Source organism: Arachis ipaensis, chromosome B10 (genome assembly GCF_059453495.1).
Source record: "Arachis ipaensis isolate K30076 ecotype BB chromosome B10, ASM5945349v1, whole genome shotgun sequence".
NCBI classification, from domain to species: domain Eukaryota; kingdom Viridiplantae; phylum Streptophyta; class Magnoliopsida; order Fabales; family Fabaceae; genus Arachis; species Arachis ipaensis.
The window spans coordinates 148,779,732-148,796,203 of record NC_142435.1 but is presented as its reverse complement, the minus strand read 5'-3'; the positions used below and the strand labels follow the sequence as shown (position 1 = coordinate 148,796,203).

Below are 16,472 nucleotides of genomic sequence, written 5' to 3'. Positions count from 1 at the left end.
CGCCAACCAGTGATCGCCACGTCAGCACGCCCCCTGCGTGCTGCCATGTTGGCCCAACCAGATCGAGCCACGTAGCCTCCACGCCCCCCACGTGGTTGATGCAACACGCCTCCTGCGTATTGTACCTCCATCTGACACGTCCATCTTTGTGTAATACACACAGTTGCTCCATTTTCAGCTAATACACCATAATGTTTTCCATATTTAAATTAATGAGCCTTTTCTTGACACCCACTTTTTTCCCTTTTCATTTTTTCTTTGAACCAAAGGATGGCTTAAGGTGTGGAAAGATGAGATACAAGTGGGTGATACCGTGATAGAAGAACAAAGGAAGAAAGAAAGAAAGAAGACCATAAAAGCACTGACACCAGCAATTTGCAAGTCAACCTTCCACAGTCAAGACAAAAACAAACACACACAAAGCCGCCATTCAATAATTCATTATCCAACCAATCAAAAACTAGAAAATTGATATAATTTATTTCCATCTCACAACTTCACAAACCCAGAAAACAAAACCAACCACCATGTCTCTAACCACATTCTCTTCCTCCTCCTCCTTCTTCTTCTTCTTCATCATCAATTTCATCTTCCTCTTCAATCTTCACCCTTCAATTGCACAAAGCCAAAACCAACGAGTAACCTTCTCTTCATTCAACAGCTCAGACTCTCCATGGAGTCCAACTCAGAACAAATTCCTTATCTCACCAAACAGAAACTTCACTGCTGGCTTCTTCCCCCTTCCGAATTCCCCAAACCACTTCACCTTCTCCGTTTCGTTCGCCAAAGTTCCCCAATCTTCAAACCCTATCGTTTGGAACGCCACATCCACCAACCTCACCTCCAAATCTTCGCTTCAAATCACCACCAATAATCAAATCCTCCTCAACGGTCTCCCATTATTTGTTAACCCTAACCGCTCATCTTCTTCCCAATCGAACAACGCATCAACGATTCAACTCGTTCTCACCGACGACGGAAACTTGAAATTCGGAGATTCGAACAGCTTCGATGACGCTACCAACACTATCCTTCCCAATCAAGACGTCAACTCAACCGAGCTTGTATCTAACAACGGGAGATTCAAGTTCGTTAACTCTTCGTTTCTTGTTCTTGCTTCGAACAACGAGCAATACTACACGACGCCGAGTCCGTTCTTGAACATGGATAATTTGGGGATGATGAATATGCAAGGTAACTCGTTCCTCACCTCGGATTACGGTGACAACAGGTTCCGGAAACTGGTGCTCGATGACGATGGGAATCTAAAGATCTATAGCTTCTATCCTGAAGAGAATAATCAGTGGAAGGTTGTGTGGAGAGCGATATGGGAAATGTGCCATGTCAAAGGAAGGTGCGTTTCTATGATTCTATTCACAAATAGTTGACTTTCACTAGTACACGTGATGTGTACGCCATTAAATACTTACAAATAAACAATTAGTTACATGATTGTCAAAAGTAAATTATTTTAGAAAAAGAAATTACTAAAGTTTATATTATTTTATGTATATTTTTTTAAAAAATTTTATAGATATAAAAAAGATTTTTTATTTTTATTGATTAATTTTTAATATAGGTGCGGTTCTTATGCTATTTGCGTAACAAGTGATGGTTTGAACGTGACTACCACTTCTTGTGTTTGCCCCACCGGGTTCGCCGCAAACAACGGTGTTCCCGACCGTGGCTGCACACGGAAGAAACCACTCTCCAAGAACACCGGCTTCATCAGGCTCGATTACGTGAACTACACAGTCTCCGGCGACGGCAGCACCATGAACCAGTTAAGCGGCTCCCAGAATTTCTCTGTCTGCGAAGCCACCTGCAAAACAAACCCCAACTGCTTGGGATTCGGATTCAAGTACGACGGATCAGGTTTCTGCGTTCCGCTAATCGGTAAAGAGCTTCAATACGGTTACTGGTCACCGGGCACCGAGACCGCGTTGTTCATCAAAGTAGATGAATCAGAATCAGAAGAAAGCTCCAATTTCGTTGGGCTGACGGAGGTTATGCAAACGAGTTGCCCGGTGAGGATAAGCCTGCCGCTGCCACCGAAGGACTCGAACGCCACCACGAGGAACATCATCATAATCTGCACGCTATTTGCGGCAGAGCTTATTTCTGGTGTGGCTTTCTTCTGGTCTTTCTTAAAGAGATACATCAAATACAGGGACATGGCCACTACTTTAGGCCTTGAACTCTTACCTGCTGGTGGCCCCAAAAGGTATACTTTGGTTATAGATTTCGAAAATGTTTGGTAAAAAAAAAATTAACCAAAAACAACCAGTACTTACCTTATTAACTAAGGTTAAATAAGACAAATTCTGGCAGATTAATATATTACCATGGCTGTATATTAATTTAAGAAAAGTATAGGAAATCAACAATATTTTTAAATAATGTGAATTAATATGGTTAAAAGAGTAAATTAATCTTAAATTTAATTAGTAGCATTAAATTAGAGTGTAGTGTATTTTAATGTAATTGGTAGTTGTTCATATTGTTCAAAATCATCATTGTTTACCTAGTATTCCCCGTTTAATTTATTGTATCAATGGATAATAGGTTCACTTACTCTGAGCTCAAGGCCGCAACCAATGATTTTTCCAACCTCATTGGAAGAGGTGGATTTGGGGCGGTTTACCGAGGCGAGTTGCCAGACCACCGCGTCGTCGCTGTCAAAGTCTTGAAAAACGTTTCAGGTGGCGACGCGGAGTTCTGGGCCGAGGTGACCATCATTGCCAGAATGCACCACCTCAATTTGGTTCGACTATGGGGATTCTGTGCGGAGAAAGGACAAAGAATTCTCGTGTACGAGTACATCCCTGGTGGCTCATTGGACAAGTACCTCTTCAGGTTGAACAATTCTAAAAAAGGCGACTCAAATACACAGCAAGAGAAGCCTATTTTGGATTGGAATATGAGGTATAGAATTGCTCTTGGTGTAGCCAGATCTATTGCATATTTGCATGAAGAGTGTTTGGAATGGGTTCTACACTGCGACATCAAACCCGAAAATATTCTTCTAGGCGATGACTTTTGTCCTAAGATATCGGATTTTGGACTCGCTAAGTTAAGGAAAAAAGAGGATATGGTAACAATGTCCAAGAGGAGGGGTACTCCGGGATACATGGCTCCTGAATGGATTACTGCGGATCCAATAACATCAAAGGCTGATGTATATAGTTTCGGAATGGTGTTGTTGGAGCTTGTGAGTGGAGTTAGAAACTTTGAGAGTCCTGAGTCTATGGTTAGAAGTGATGAGTGGTACTTTCCAGGTTGGGCTTTCGATAAGATGTTCAAGGAAATGAGGGTCGAGGACATTCTTGATGGTCATATTAGGGAAATGTATGATACAAGGGCCCATTTTGAAATGGTTAATAGGATGGTGAAGACTGCTATGTGGTGCCTTCAGGATAGGCCTGAGTTGAGGCCTACAATGGGGAAAGTGGCTAAGATGTTGGAAGGAACTGTGGAGATTACTGATCCCAAGAAGCCCACCGTGTTCTTCCTTGGGGAAGAGTAGATGGGATGATTGTATTTTCTAAAACTCATCAAATGTTTGTCTTTTTTACATTTTTCATGGGCATGGCTATTTATGTTTTATGCAAGCATAATAATAAGCTTTTTTTTCCCAAATAAACTGTGCAAAAACTTTTTATCCAGTACTTAAATAGTTATTTCAACTATTGAATTTGATTACTTAATCATATATATATATACAATAAATATACATGATAGTGAAAATCTAAGCATGTCTTTGTTTTTCTTTCCTTAATCTTTGATTGAAAAATGGTCAACACTCCCTTACAATGGTGGAGCTAAATAGATTAAAATATGAAGATTAAAAGTGGTTTTGCTACACAATCAATTAGTCATGCATCTCTACAAAAGTACAAACCAACAATAACAACAAATCCTCCTATGCAATCCATTAGCAACAACATTAGTCATGCATCTCTCTTCAATTAAGGGATTCGAGTTTCATCGATTTGCGATAAATTAGTCATTGATTTACCAAGCTAAAAACACTGTGAGAAATAAAAAAATAATTAATAGTGCAAATATCTATTAATGTACCATTTTATTAATAATTTTGTGTTCAAGTAATTTGATATATTTTGTCTATATATAGTGTCTGCTGTTGGATTTTATTTGTTTTATTCTTGCTACCTTCGTTTAAATAAATAATTTTGGACATATTAATTCATTATATATATATATATATATATATAAATGAATAAATGAATTGCGAGAATTTTGATACACATTTTTTTCTTAAGGTATATATTAATAGTCACATCAATAGAATTCTAACTTAGAAAAAGGAAGGAGAAAAAGTTTCATGCCGAGAATTTTATTTGTAAAAAAATTGATTTTGTTCAAACGGTATCGTAAATACAAGTGTTAATTCAGTCACGTCACTTGGCATGTATGGACGTGGTGCACGGAAAACGCACTATGTAGGACCGCACCATATAAATACTCACTCTCACTTTCTTTCATCCCTTTCTCCCACGAACTTCCATAACCGTTCCTTCACTCTCCCTCTCCAGTCAACAACTAACAATCAAATTTCACTTTCTCTGCGTTTTCTCAGTAACCAAACACCAATGACAACCACACTCAGAAGATCGAAGCGTAAGCATAATCTTGAGCCAGCACCAAAAATCACTGGAAAGAAGCTTCGGTCAAACCTCCCTCGCCGGCGACGGTGCCAGATCTCACCGGTGGTTATTGTTTCCACTAGATTCAATGCTTCCAGAGAAAATCCTTGTTTCTCCGGAAAATCAATGGATTCTGATTCTTGCTCTGACGACTTTGCCGGCGGCGAAGCTTCGTGTAACTCGAGCAGAGCTTCCGCTGTTTTCGCCGGAAATGGAGGTTGCTCCAAATCGAGCGAGAAATTGCAATGCGAAATATCGAGAAATCGAAGATTCGGGAAGCAAAATGAAAGTGAAGTGTCGGAGTCTTCGTGTGTGGACTCCAATGACAGAGTTCGCGAACGGAGCAGGAGCTTGATTCTGAAGTTCAGAAGTGAAAAGGAGAGACGAAACGATGAATTCTCCGAAGCATGCACGAAATCTGAGATCACTTGCGAGGATGCAAAGTCCGGTAACCGAAATTTGAAAGCGTCGTCGGAAACGAAGAACAATCACGACGTCGTTTCGTTTAGCTCCTCTGGTGCTCGTGCGACGTCGTTTGAGGAGGGAAAGAGCATATCAATCTGCAAGATAAACAGAGAATCGGAATTAGAATTCTCTCAAGGTTCGAGAAACCACCGCGAGGATGATAGTAACTGTGTTGATTTGATAGCAAAATCGAAGATCAATCAAAGTACGAATAGCTCCGATCTCAATTGCACGGAGCAATTGCGATTCTCATATTCCAACGAAGACGAAGATGACGAAGACGATGAGTCAGAGTACTATTCGAGTCAGGGAACTGTGCTCTCCGATCTTCGCTCAGAGATGTTCAGCTTCCCTGAGTGTTCAGAACTTGAGCTTTCTGATTACACTCCGTCGCTATTCATTGATTCAGGAAGCCAATTCTCGCAGGGATCCGTTGGTGAAACTCCTTCTCCAACTCACTCGTTATTTCTTCAGTTCCGTAACGAGTTCACCACGCTAATTATAACTTCTCCATTCAACAATAATTCTTCCAGCGTCAAAGATGAGGTCGTTCCTATTCATTCCAAGGTAGTAATAATAAATGTTTGCGTGTTTCAGCTTCTTCAGAGCTCAAACTCATCAGTTATTATATTTTTTAATATTCGGTTCTGTTCTAGTCATATGAGAAGTTCTTAATTATTTATTTTTTCTTGTGTCTTGATTTTCTGAATTTAGTTTGTGAAGTTCGATGATTTGGACGAAGAAGAAAGCTACCTGATGCTGAGAGAGAGGGAGAGGAAGCAAGTTCTTCTGTGGAATTATACAGATAGCTATTTTTCTACCACTGAATTCGGGGACCTCGTGATTCAGCAACGCTCTCAAATGGTACACTGGATCGTTGAGGTTAGTTTTTTTTTTGTTTTGTTTTTTGGTATTACACTTATGTTATTTGAAGTTTTGAACATCATATCTGAAAAGTAAATTATATTAAATAGAACGCTATCATTTTCGTCTTGTTAATCTAAATATAGCACCTGGATATATATAGTTTAATAATGTAGTATTCAACTAAATTTAGTATAGATTTGAAAAACAGTTCCGTGGTGATGATCATTATGTTCTTAATTCTGTTATCGTTTTTATTTCTATTTTTTCCTCAACAAATTAATGGATTGCCTTTGAAAAGAAGTTAAGAACTGCTCATGCTTTTTTTATTATTTGCTTGTTGTTTGTTTGTTTCTGTCGTGCTTTTTATTTTGTTACACTGTATTTTCGGTTGCGAAAAATTAAAAGAACACGATGGAAAGGTGAAGACTCTAAACTTGATTCAGTTAGAGTGAACATTCTGCACGGTAAGAGCATTGGAGAACCTCATCAGTATAATCCAATCGTCTCGTGACACGTCAGATTCTGGTTTAATGCATGCATCCACTTTTCTCGTATTCGTGCATGCATGTGGGCGGTTTGGGTTCTTCCAACTCCCAAGACAGTTTTGCGTTTAGCTTGTAGCTATGGCTATATATGGTTGTTGAAGTAGAAATATCAACCGTATATATAGCAGGAGCAACCGTACTTTCTTAACGGTCAAACTCTAGCTAGCTAGTAATCGACCCAAAGGCGTTAAGGTCAAGAAGAAGAGAAAGAGAGAAGAATTAATAGTACTGAAAAAGTTGAAACCGCATTGAAAAAAAAAAAATTGTCAATGAATTATAATTTGGTGTCACCATAATTTAATTATATCATTTTATTATTGAGTTTAAGTTCGTACATATTTTAATTTGTATGATATAATAATGATACATAATTGAAAGATAGTGTAACTAGTTATTATTTATGAATGGAGTTACTACATTAAACATACGTCATCCCTCTATGAAAATTACCAAGTTCGATAATATATTGGTATAGCCGTATAGATATTAGTTTAGAAAAATAATAATTTTACAAAAGTCATTTCTTATTATATGGTCTGTGGATATATATAAAATAGATATAAAACATTATGTTCATTATATATGTATAAATATATAAATTATTTACTAGCGCTTCAAATTGTATTTTTTTAAAGTTAATATTATGAATTTACATTTAGATATATTTATATTTATAAAAAAAAATGTAGTTAAAATGATAAAAAAAAAAAAAGATGATAGTGCATGTGTGCTTGTAAACTACAAAACTTATGCAATTTCTTTTGTGACCAAAAGAATAGCGATAGAAATTTTATAGTAGAAAACGAGTATATTATTATTATTATTATTATTATTATTATTATTATTATTATTATTATTATTATTACAAAAATATTATTTTTACATTAAAATTAACTTCTAAAATCAGTTATCGTATACTTGTGTATAAATACATGTGTTGTTTATTAATGTACATGTAAGATTGTTGTTATTATTATTATTATTATTATTATCATCGTGAATGCATTTTAAATATTTATTGGTTCTTTTTGTATTTTAGGTATTTAACTATTTATTACTTTATACATGTAATAATATATTTTTTGTGTAATTAATTTTTGGCTCACAAAAAAAAAAAGAATAATGGGGTTAAAGAATTGTTCTGTTAGAGAAGATTGAGAGAGAACAAAAGTGGTTACTGGAATTGTTGTGTTAGAGAGGATTGAGAACACTTAATTTTCTTCATACTTAGCACTCTAAAGAGTTTACTCTATATGGATAGAAAAAAAACCAAAAAGCATAGCTTTATGGAAACGTTGTTGGGCTTTGAATTGCTGGTTCATTTTGTTTGAAATGCTTTAACTAAGAAATTTTCCATAAATGGGCAGCAATCTTATCGAAAACAGCTTCGGCAAGAGACGATGTTTCTTGGAGTCAGCCTCCTTGACCGTTTCTTAAGCAAAGGATATTTTAAAGTCAAGAGAAACCTTCAGATTGTTGGGATCGCTTGCCTCACGTTAGCCACGAGGATCGAAGAAAACCAGCAATATAGCAGGTTCATCATTGAGTCCTTTTCTATTTCTTTCTGGGGAAACGAATCGTGTTAATTTGTTTCTGTGACTGTTTCTGAGCTGCCCGCAGGTGAAGTGATTGAACCAGGATTTAATCCAGTATAATATTTTTCATCACATTTTCTTTTTTAAATTACATGAGCAAAACTACATAAATTTTCTGTATGCATTAATACTATCACTAATCATGAACTGTGTCATAATTTTGAATAATTTAGTCATGATAGTACTATTATCGAAGAATATACGGGAATTGTCCTAGATCAAATATTCGATTGCATACTTTGTTCTATACCAAGCTAATAATTATTTGTAATATATGACTACATGATATGAGTATAGTATTCCACACAAAAAATTTAATGGAAAATAAACTGGATTAATTAGTTGGCTCAAATTGGAACGGATATAGATAACAGACACTAGCTCAGTAGCTTGGCTCTGCTACATCAGCAGGGTTTGTCGTGATTGATGTGTCTCCTCTTCAAGCAGATTGCAACCCATTAGTTTCTCCTGCTCAAATTACTTTTTTTTATTCTTTTCTTTTTGGCTAGCCTGTCCTTGAGTTCATTTAACTGCGAAGTCTTTTGTTCCGTTTCTAGTCTATAATGATAACTTCAACTGTGTGTGGACATTACAGAGTGGAGCAAAAGAATTTTTATATTGGAAGTAATGTGTACAGTAGATGCGAGGTGGTTGCTATGGAATGGGTGGTGCAGGAAGTGCTTAAGTTCCAGTGTTTCATTCCGACCATCTACAACTTCTTGTGGTAAAACATATAACTTTTTCTTTATATTATCACAGCAGGTGTATTATATAATATTTTGTATAAAAGTTAAAATAATATGGAGATTATTAGTTTCAGGGTTTGAACAAAGCCAAAAATGAAGAAAATTTCCGTGAAACATTATGCATATGTAATTATAACTCCAATTCTTTTCTGTTTCCTTTTAGTGTATTATTCACCAATAAAGCTGCAAATATTGGTCCTAAGAACTTACACCGTCTTAAAAATTGTAACTCCCAGCAACTTCAGAAGGAAATAGAGACTAGAGTTCCACTTGGTCCTTTATCATACTTATTTTACCCAAGGTTGTTAAATTCTACAGGTTCTACTTAAAAGCTGCTAAAGTTAATGCAGCTGTGGAGAGGAGGGTCAAGTCGCTGGCAGTTCTGGTACTATCAGCTGAGGAGCAGCTATGCTACTGGCCCTCAACAGTTGCTGCAGCAATTGTAATCCTGGCTTGTCTCGAAGTGGATCAAAATGCCTTCCACAGAGTCATAGGGGTAATCACTATTGCTACAGAACTCTAGGCTTTTCTTTATTTGAATCTTTAATGCGTCAATATAGTCGCCGAATGAATTTTAAGTTTTTAACGTTATATCATATATGCCACACGGCATGTTTAATTTTATACATATATGCTAAGGGCAGATACGCTATCATGAATTCCTGTTTTATTTGGTCATTTTTCTTTTAGCGGTTTACAGCATAGTTTTTACAATCTATATAAATTTGTAATTTGGTTTTTATACTTTTTTTGTCATTATATTTTCGTTTCAATTTGATTAGGTTTTGCTGGTTGAATTCGGAATCATATATATTTTGCTTTTCATAATTTTAGTTCAGGGTGTATGTTGAGTCGAAATTCTGGAAAGAAAGAGAAGGACTAGGAGTGTATCTGAATTTATTTCCCTATCTCCTTTGACTTCTAAATCGTTAACTCACAAAATTTATTTATTTATTTATTTATTGATTATTATTATTATTATTATTATTATTATTATTTGTGAAAGTTAAATGTTTCATCTTTTCTTTTGGCTGTATTATTTTCCATAGAAGCCGCCATCAAGTAGAGAAATTGTGAATAGAATGTCATGTAAGTAATTAATCTTATGATTTTACAGATGCACGTAAGATCAAAAGATGAGAATTTGCATGAATGCATGCAGGTATGGTAACCCGGTTTGTTATATTCTGTTAGTCACTTAATTTCATATGGCAAGAAATCAAAGCCCAGACAGCAATCAGTTTGAAATTAATAATTTCATTTACTAACATTTGATTTCTCCTATTGTTGATTTTTTGGTATTCCTTGATGTCCTTAACAAGAAACTTAGTGTTATCTTCACTTCTCTACAGAGCCTACAGTGGTTAATACGCTATCTATGACAACATTCTAACTGGCATGGAGCAACATCCGCTGAACAATTCAGTTTTTTACGATTGTTCCCTACCCATCTGAAGAAAAATGGCATTCAGATACCGGGTTGATTCTTAATCAGTATTAAATAAATTCATTTGTATCCCTACCTGAGAGGAAGGGAACTCCATTATTTTTCCCATGTAACTATATTGATTGTTCAAAAGTGCTAATAGGTGTAATGACAAATCATACACACATTTTTTTTTTAAAGCTGTGAAAACCTAGCAACGGGATACCCTGCTCCTAACTATTGATGGCTTAAAAGATATATTACAGTTATACAGAAGTTTATCTCCTTGCATTATAGAACCAGTGAACAACTGGACCATTCTTTTATAAGAGAAGATTGACTTTTTTGCCGCTTCCTTTGCAATATTTTGCAATATATATGTTCACTTGAATTTTAATTACACTGCAGTAAAGCACTACTGTCTCCAAAATGAGGTAAATGAAGAGAGGAACATCAAAGTGAATTTCTTCCATTGTTTAAGATATCACCAGCTGCCAATAGGAACATGTAATTTGACTTAAAACCTGCCCAATGTATTTAAGACAGTAAAATGTGTGATATACATTATCCTTCCTTTTCTCTCCTTGGTTGAAAAGGAAAAAGAGAACAGTAAAATACACACTAAAAGTAAAACTATCTGTCTTCGTAAAATGCTAACGTTCTGAAAAGAATTATATTGATGAAGTGATGATAATGTTTACATTAAACCCTCACCAAAATCACATGATTTAAGAGGAGAAATGAATTGAGAAACAATCCAAAGATAGTAACAATTAATCATTTATTATGAATATCGATCATATTTAAGAATGACATCTATCAGATAAGCCTTTACATTAATAAAAACAATCAACAAGACTTATCATCATACAACAGACTTGCATTGAAGACTGACAATATATAACTGTGCTAGATCAATCCAACTGTGGTCGTGTGACTCGTGTGAAGGTAAGGCATTGTGAATCAGCTCATATTATAGAACCCTGTGCTTACTGTCATCACCAGAATTAACAGGAACTATTGCAGGGCCAGCATCCGACTCCAAGTGCATCTTTGCAAACTCATCAACAGTTCCTTTCCTTTCATTGATAATGGCTTCTTTCTTTTGCACCTCGGCTTGCTCAACCTTCTCTTTGGTCTTTGTGCTAACATCCTCTGCTGCCTTAGCTATAGCAGAAAAGGCACTTGAGAACCATGAAGCTCCAGTTAATACATAATGATTGCTCATGATAGCAGATCCAGCAACACTAGCCTTTTGCTCAGCAACAGCATAAGCAGACTTTGTCTTTTCAGAGACGCGATATCTTTCGTCCAGATCTCTCATCTTTTCATTTACAATAGCTGTTCCAATGCTTAATTTATCACTTAGACCAATCTTACGATCAATGGAAGCAACAGTGGAAGAAGCATTTGAGGACAAGTTATGACGTTCATCGAAGGCTTTTGCCTTCGTGATTGCATCCTTTCCTAAGATGAAACCCTTGGCAAGCATCGTGCTCATCACGTCTTCAGCCTTCATAACTGTGGTAGGAGTTTGGTCTGTCTGTTGAGAAGAGGATTGTACATTAGAAACTTCATGATACTTGAGAGTTTATCAGTAAGGAAAAAGTTTACAAACACTTAGCATGTTATTTTGACAGTGCTATCTTTTGGCAGATGGCACAAACATATGTTAAGCAAAAGTGTTCATATTTCGTGCATTTGATTACATAAAAGTACTTGTAGCAGCACAAGATGCACCATTACCTCAATCACACAATAAAGTAACTTAGAAAATTAAGTACTTACCACAGTTGAGGCAAGAGCTTCAGGGGGCAGCTGATAGTTCTCCACCGGTGTGATTGTGACATATAGATCACCAATCTTGGAACCCTATACTAGAAACAGGAGAATAAGTGCATGATTTAGGCAAAGAAAATCAATTACAAGTACGTGTTTCATTTTATCGTATCTTATCTTATCTTTCATGAGCTTTAGTGATTAAATAGGAAAGTATTAATTGGGAAATGGTTCAACTCATACATAAACGTAATTATGAAATGTATTGTTATGTTTTCAATATGAAAGTCATTTTGATATAAACATACCGTCAAGAGAACTGCTGTTTCTGCTCCCTGTGTCTCCTTAAAGGTAACATAAGCAACCTGGGTATGATCATTTTCCCTGCAGTGATCATCGAAGGTAAGAGTGACACTTAACGGACAAGTTAAAACAATTATAATGATAAGAAATGAACAAAATTCTGCATTAGAAGTACTCTCACCTTTGCATCTCTATGTATTGAATTTCACCTGAAAATGAGAAGAATTCTCCTATATCCATTGTGCTAGTAGTTAGTGATATGTTGCTAACCTTAACTGTTCGTACCTGTAATAAGGCAAAATGGAGTGAACTTGGAAATTACTGCAACAAGGGATAATTGAAATCCAGCAAAAAAAATTGGCACAGCCAAAATATAAAAGGATAGTGGGGCATAAACAGGAAATGTTTGCAAGGATTACCCTAAGAAACCAATATTATAATGACCAGAAATACAATTTGCCAAACAAAACTGCTATTTGCTACTAGATTATGTATTCTACAATTTTGATGCTAACAAATTTGCTATGTGAAAATTTCTTACTCACGTTTGAAAAATGAGGACTCCAATTATGTGGAGATGTAGAGGAGGGAACCGCTTCAACTTTTTCATTGGTATGGTCCACAGGGGCCTGCATGTGAAATTTTAAATTGAAATACTTTTAGGACGATGCTCCACAAAAATTAGGAGCTAAAGAAACATTACATGCTCAAATGGATATAATGTAGCACAATCTAGTCAAACAGAAAACAAGCTTTATCAGTTCAGAAGACAAAGCAACAGAACAAGAGTCATGAAGCCAACAGGAAATTTTATCTCAAGTTACCAAGACACAATATCAGCAACAGAATGTCCCTTTTGCATGAGGCCTTGTCATCATTCATCATTAATTTAACTAATGCAATTTCATGACTTTACAAATTACAACCACTAGTGAGCATTGCCCAAATAAAAAGTCCTCAAAATGAATAATTTCAATGAGAGAAGAACAATCATGTATCACCAATAGATGTGAGATACCCAGAAGGAATCACAAAACAACAGCAGGTTTAGAACCACATTTTTGGAAAGAATAATTATGTGTGTTAAATACGAAAAAATTGTTCGATCGAGTAGAAATTTTGTAGAATCGGTTGACTCATTGAAAATCCTAATATCAAAAGATTTTAAGAGTTAACTCGAGATTCTAGCTACTACGATCCTAGGATTGCCATACTAATCCCTACCGCTAAAACTTACTAACAATAGAGTTGCCTATACTCAACCATTGCATTAAAGACTCCCTTCAATGTTCTATCCTCTTTGAAACTTGCAAACAAACCGAACATGTCACTGGGGAACATTTAAGATCCAAAGTAGCACTTGATAGGAATAAAACACAATTCCCTACTTGCAAGAATTAGAGGAGCAACAATATCCACTCACAACAAGTATTAACACCAGTACAATAATACCCAATAGCAGTGGAAAAATCACATAAACCAGAAATTAGAGACAAGCTAACACACCAAGATTTTTAACGTGGAAAACCTCCTCAATGAGAGAAGTAAAAACCACGAGTCACCAAGACCAGGATATAGCTTCACTATGATGAAAAATAGGGTACAAGAGAGTCACAAATTATTGCGCAAAACGTGCATACAACAAGCCAAACAACCCAAGCTTCAAAGCTTTCAAAACAAGAACAAGAAGATGAAAATACCACAAAAACAGAGCTGCTGTGAGTGGCCAATATCTCCAGCTACATATTCAAAAAAAAAAAAGTGTATATCAAACGGTTTAACACAGTTTTTTGAAGGATAACTAACAAAGCCATTGCAAGTTATTACAACATTTTTAGTTCCTCATTCCCATACAACAAAGTTACATCGATTTTCTTACGTCTTTTCTGTTTTCTCAGCATCAAAGCACAAACAACACAATGCACCGCAAACAAATATAACAACAAGAGAAGAGATCCATATAGGATCTGAAAAGTTCAACGAACAATGTTAAGCGAAATTACTGGTACATAAAATTGAAAGGGAAAATGTGCCACGAAACGAAGCAGATCTGAGAAAAAAGTTTGAAACTCACCGACATTTCGGACGATACAAAGCCTTCGTATCTTGTTTCTTCTTTTGGTTTGTGAAACAATGGTGAGAGCAATGCCGGGGAGGAAGGTAGATGAAAATGGCAGAGGGGTAGTTTCGTAATTACGAAACCGGGCTGATCCAGCACGATATCGCGTTAGAAGTTAGAACTAACTGTCATGACGTCATCAATCTTGTTATTACCAGCATTTCTCTTCTTTTTAGTTGCAGTTTTTTTTTTTTTTTCATTTTCTTTAGGCTTATAAACAATTAAACATAGCAATAAAGCAGTTTCACATGCTAAATAAAAATAATTAGTTTTTATATCTTTGGAATAAATTATTATTGAAAAATAAATATGATTAAATAATTTTTAAAATTATTATTTTAATATTAAATAATTAAAATTTTAGTTTTGATGTAATATAAAATAATTTTATACACGTATTTAATACACATAATATTACGTTAATAAAAATAATTATTTTTTATATCGATAGTAAATAATAATACAAAGAACAAAAATATGATTGAATGGTTCAATAAAATATTTTATATTACATTAAAATTAAGGTAGAAATTTAGGTACAGACGTGCAATTAATTTTAAGTAAAGTTGATAGTTAAAAATTGTTAGATAATATTTTAATGAAAATAAATAAAAAATCTAGAAAAAAAAAGGAATAAATAAGAGATTTATTTAACAAAAATTTGTTTCTGTCCAAAAAAAAAACAAAAATTTGTTTGTATTCTTTCAGAACTTATTTCATTATTGTTGGACGAAATAGTTGAACAAAAAAGATCAATTTATTTTAGAGTATCCATATAAATTGTAATATCTCTTTCTTTTTTAGAATCGAAAATGTATAAGAATTGAAAATAAGAAACAATGAAAAATCTTGACAATATGTACAATGGGCTAGTTCTAGCCCACGATGAATTAAAAAATAAGAAACACCCCCTAAATTCTAGTAACAAAACACGTTTACCCACCAATTTTAAATTTAAAGAATCTCCTACCCACTATCAAATCCTAGCCGCGCCTGACCCCTTCAGCATCCCCAACAGTACTGTGACCACCCCTCTAGCAACTTTAGCAGCGCCATCACCCACCCTAGCAACCCCAATAGCGCCGTGACTGTCCTAATTAAAATAACCATCTGGTTACATATAAAACTGATCACCCTTAAAATGTTAAGTCTGTATGCTCCAATCAAATCCAATAAACTAATCATCTAAATGCTCATTAAAACAACCATTTGTATATCTACTGCATTAAACATTCATATTATTTTAATTATACTTACGTAAATAACCATCCGCCGACCCAGTGTAATGAACATTTGCATACAAAAAGACTTTCACTTTTGTACTTGATTCCTGTTGTCAAGCGCAGAGGCCTGCAATTGCGTAGGAGAGGACAACGGCGGGACCAGCATAGAGGTGAGCGGCATGTCCGGTGGTGACGAAGACGCCGGCACCAACCATGCCGCCGACGCTGAGGGTGACGAGGTCATACCAGCGGAGAGTGTGGCGCATGTGGGAACCGGATCGGGTGCGGAGGCAGGTCATCACGTTGTAGGAGGTGAAGACTGAGACGGCACGAGTTGCAAGGCGAGAAGGAGTGTGAGAGAGACGTTGGGAGGGAGAAACCGTCGACACAGAAGAGGGACTGTACGATTGGCGCGATGCGGGAACGACGCAAACTGCGCGACGGTGTTGCTGGACGTTCGTGGTGCGCACGTCGCCGTCGGCCGGAGCTATGGGCGACGGCGACTGGTGTTTGTAGCGGCGCGGCACCGATGAGAGAAGAAGAGACTGGACGAGAAGACAGTCACATCAGATAGGAAAAATGGAAGTCGTTTTTGGAGTTTACATAACTGTTCAAATCCTTTTTTATTTTAAATTTTAAATTGGTAATTATTAAAAATTAATTGTTTATTTATTATTTGATATTAATTTCAATTTTATCCCTATTATATACATTGTACACTAAATTTATTAGCTCCC

At 35.8% G+C, this 16,472-nt stretch overlaps 3 protein-coding genes across 5 annotated transcripts in view; 2 read left to right on the top strand and 1 right to left on the bottom strand.

Moving 5' to 3' along the window:
- The first annotated feature begins 249 nt into the window (after nucleotides 1-249).
- The window catches only part of LOC107622947 (G-type lectin S-receptor-like serine/threonine-protein kinase At1g34300), a 194,659-nt gene continuing 178,436 nt past the window's right edge, over nucleotides 250-16,472 (top strand). Inside the window, exons 1-3 of one of the 2 annotated variants that reach the window (XM_088486638.1) lie at nucleotides 250-1,354; nucleotides 1,580-2,224; nucleotides 2,566-3,537. In XM_088486638.1, coding sequence (XP_088342764.1) covers nucleotides 528-1,354; nucleotides 1,580-2,224; nucleotides 2,566-3,526 — 2,433 coding nt within the window. In that variant the 5' untranslated portion in view covers nucleotides 250-527 and the 3' untranslated portion in view covers nucleotides 3,527-3,537. Of the gene's footprint in view, nucleotides 1,355-1,579; nucleotides 2,225-2,565; nucleotides 3,644-16,472 lie in introns of those variants that run through there. The other variant, XM_016325029.3, reaches the window with a different exon arrangement.
- Nucleotides 4,614-10,267, top strand: SDS (Cyclin family protein). Its single transcript, XM_088495185.1, has 7 exons — nucleotides 4,614-5,681; nucleotides 5,847-6,014; nucleotides 7,912-8,078; nucleotides 8,735-8,863; nucleotides 9,204-9,381; nucleotides 10,003-10,047; nucleotides 10,238-10,267. The coding sequence occupies exons 1-7, from the start codon at nucleotides 4,614-4,616 to the stop codon at nucleotides 10,265-10,267; spliced, it is 1,785 nt and encodes a 594-aa protein (XP_088351311.1).
- Nucleotides 10,954-14,699, bottom strand: LOC107622948 (RNA-binding (RRM/RBD/RNP motifs) family protein). 2 transcript variants are annotated; one of them, XM_021113554.2, is made up of 7 exons: nucleotides 14,468-14,626; nucleotides 14,094-14,132; nucleotides 12,939-13,022; nucleotides 12,575-12,678; nucleotides 12,399-12,474; nucleotides 12,100-12,183; nucleotides 10,954-11,854 (listed from the first exon to the last, which is right to left on the bottom strand). In XM_021113554.2, exons 1-7 carry the CDS (start codon nucleotides 14,471-14,473, stop codon nucleotides 11,285-11,287), a joined length of 963 nt encoding a protein of 320 aa, XP_020969213.1. In that variant the 5' UTR covers nucleotides 14,474-14,626; the 3' UTR covers nucleotides 10,954-11,284. The 2 variants fall into 2 exon arrangements, with proteins under 2 accessions (XP_020969213.1, XP_016180516.1); XM_016325030.3 differs by lacking the exon at nucleotides 14,094-14,132 and having other exon boundaries at nucleotides 14,468-14,699.

Excerpts from the sequence above, each read along its gene's own strand:
- SDS (XM_088495185.1), top strand. The coding sequence starts at position 4,614 with ATGACAACCACACTCAGAAGATCGAAGCGTAAGCATAATCTTGAGCCA. Across the intron at positions 6,015-7,911 it reads TGGTACACTGGATCGTTGAG|CAATCTTATCGAAAACAGCT; the intron begins GTTAGTTTTTTT and ends ATAAATGGGCAG. Across the intron at positions 10,048-10,237 it reads ATTTGCATGAATGCATGCAG|AGCCTACAGTGGTTAATACG; the intron begins GTATGGTAACCC and ends ACTTCTCTACAG.
- LOC107622948 (XM_021113554.2), bottom strand. Across the intron at positions 12,475-12,574 it reads CAATACATAGAGATGCAAAG|GGAAAATGATCATACCCAGG; the intron begins GTGAGAGTACTT and ends TGATCACTGCAG. Across the intron at positions 12,184-12,398 it reads AAACAGCAGTTCTCTTGACG|GGTTCCAAGATTGGTGATCT; the intron begins GTATGTTTATAT and ends TTTCTAGTATAG.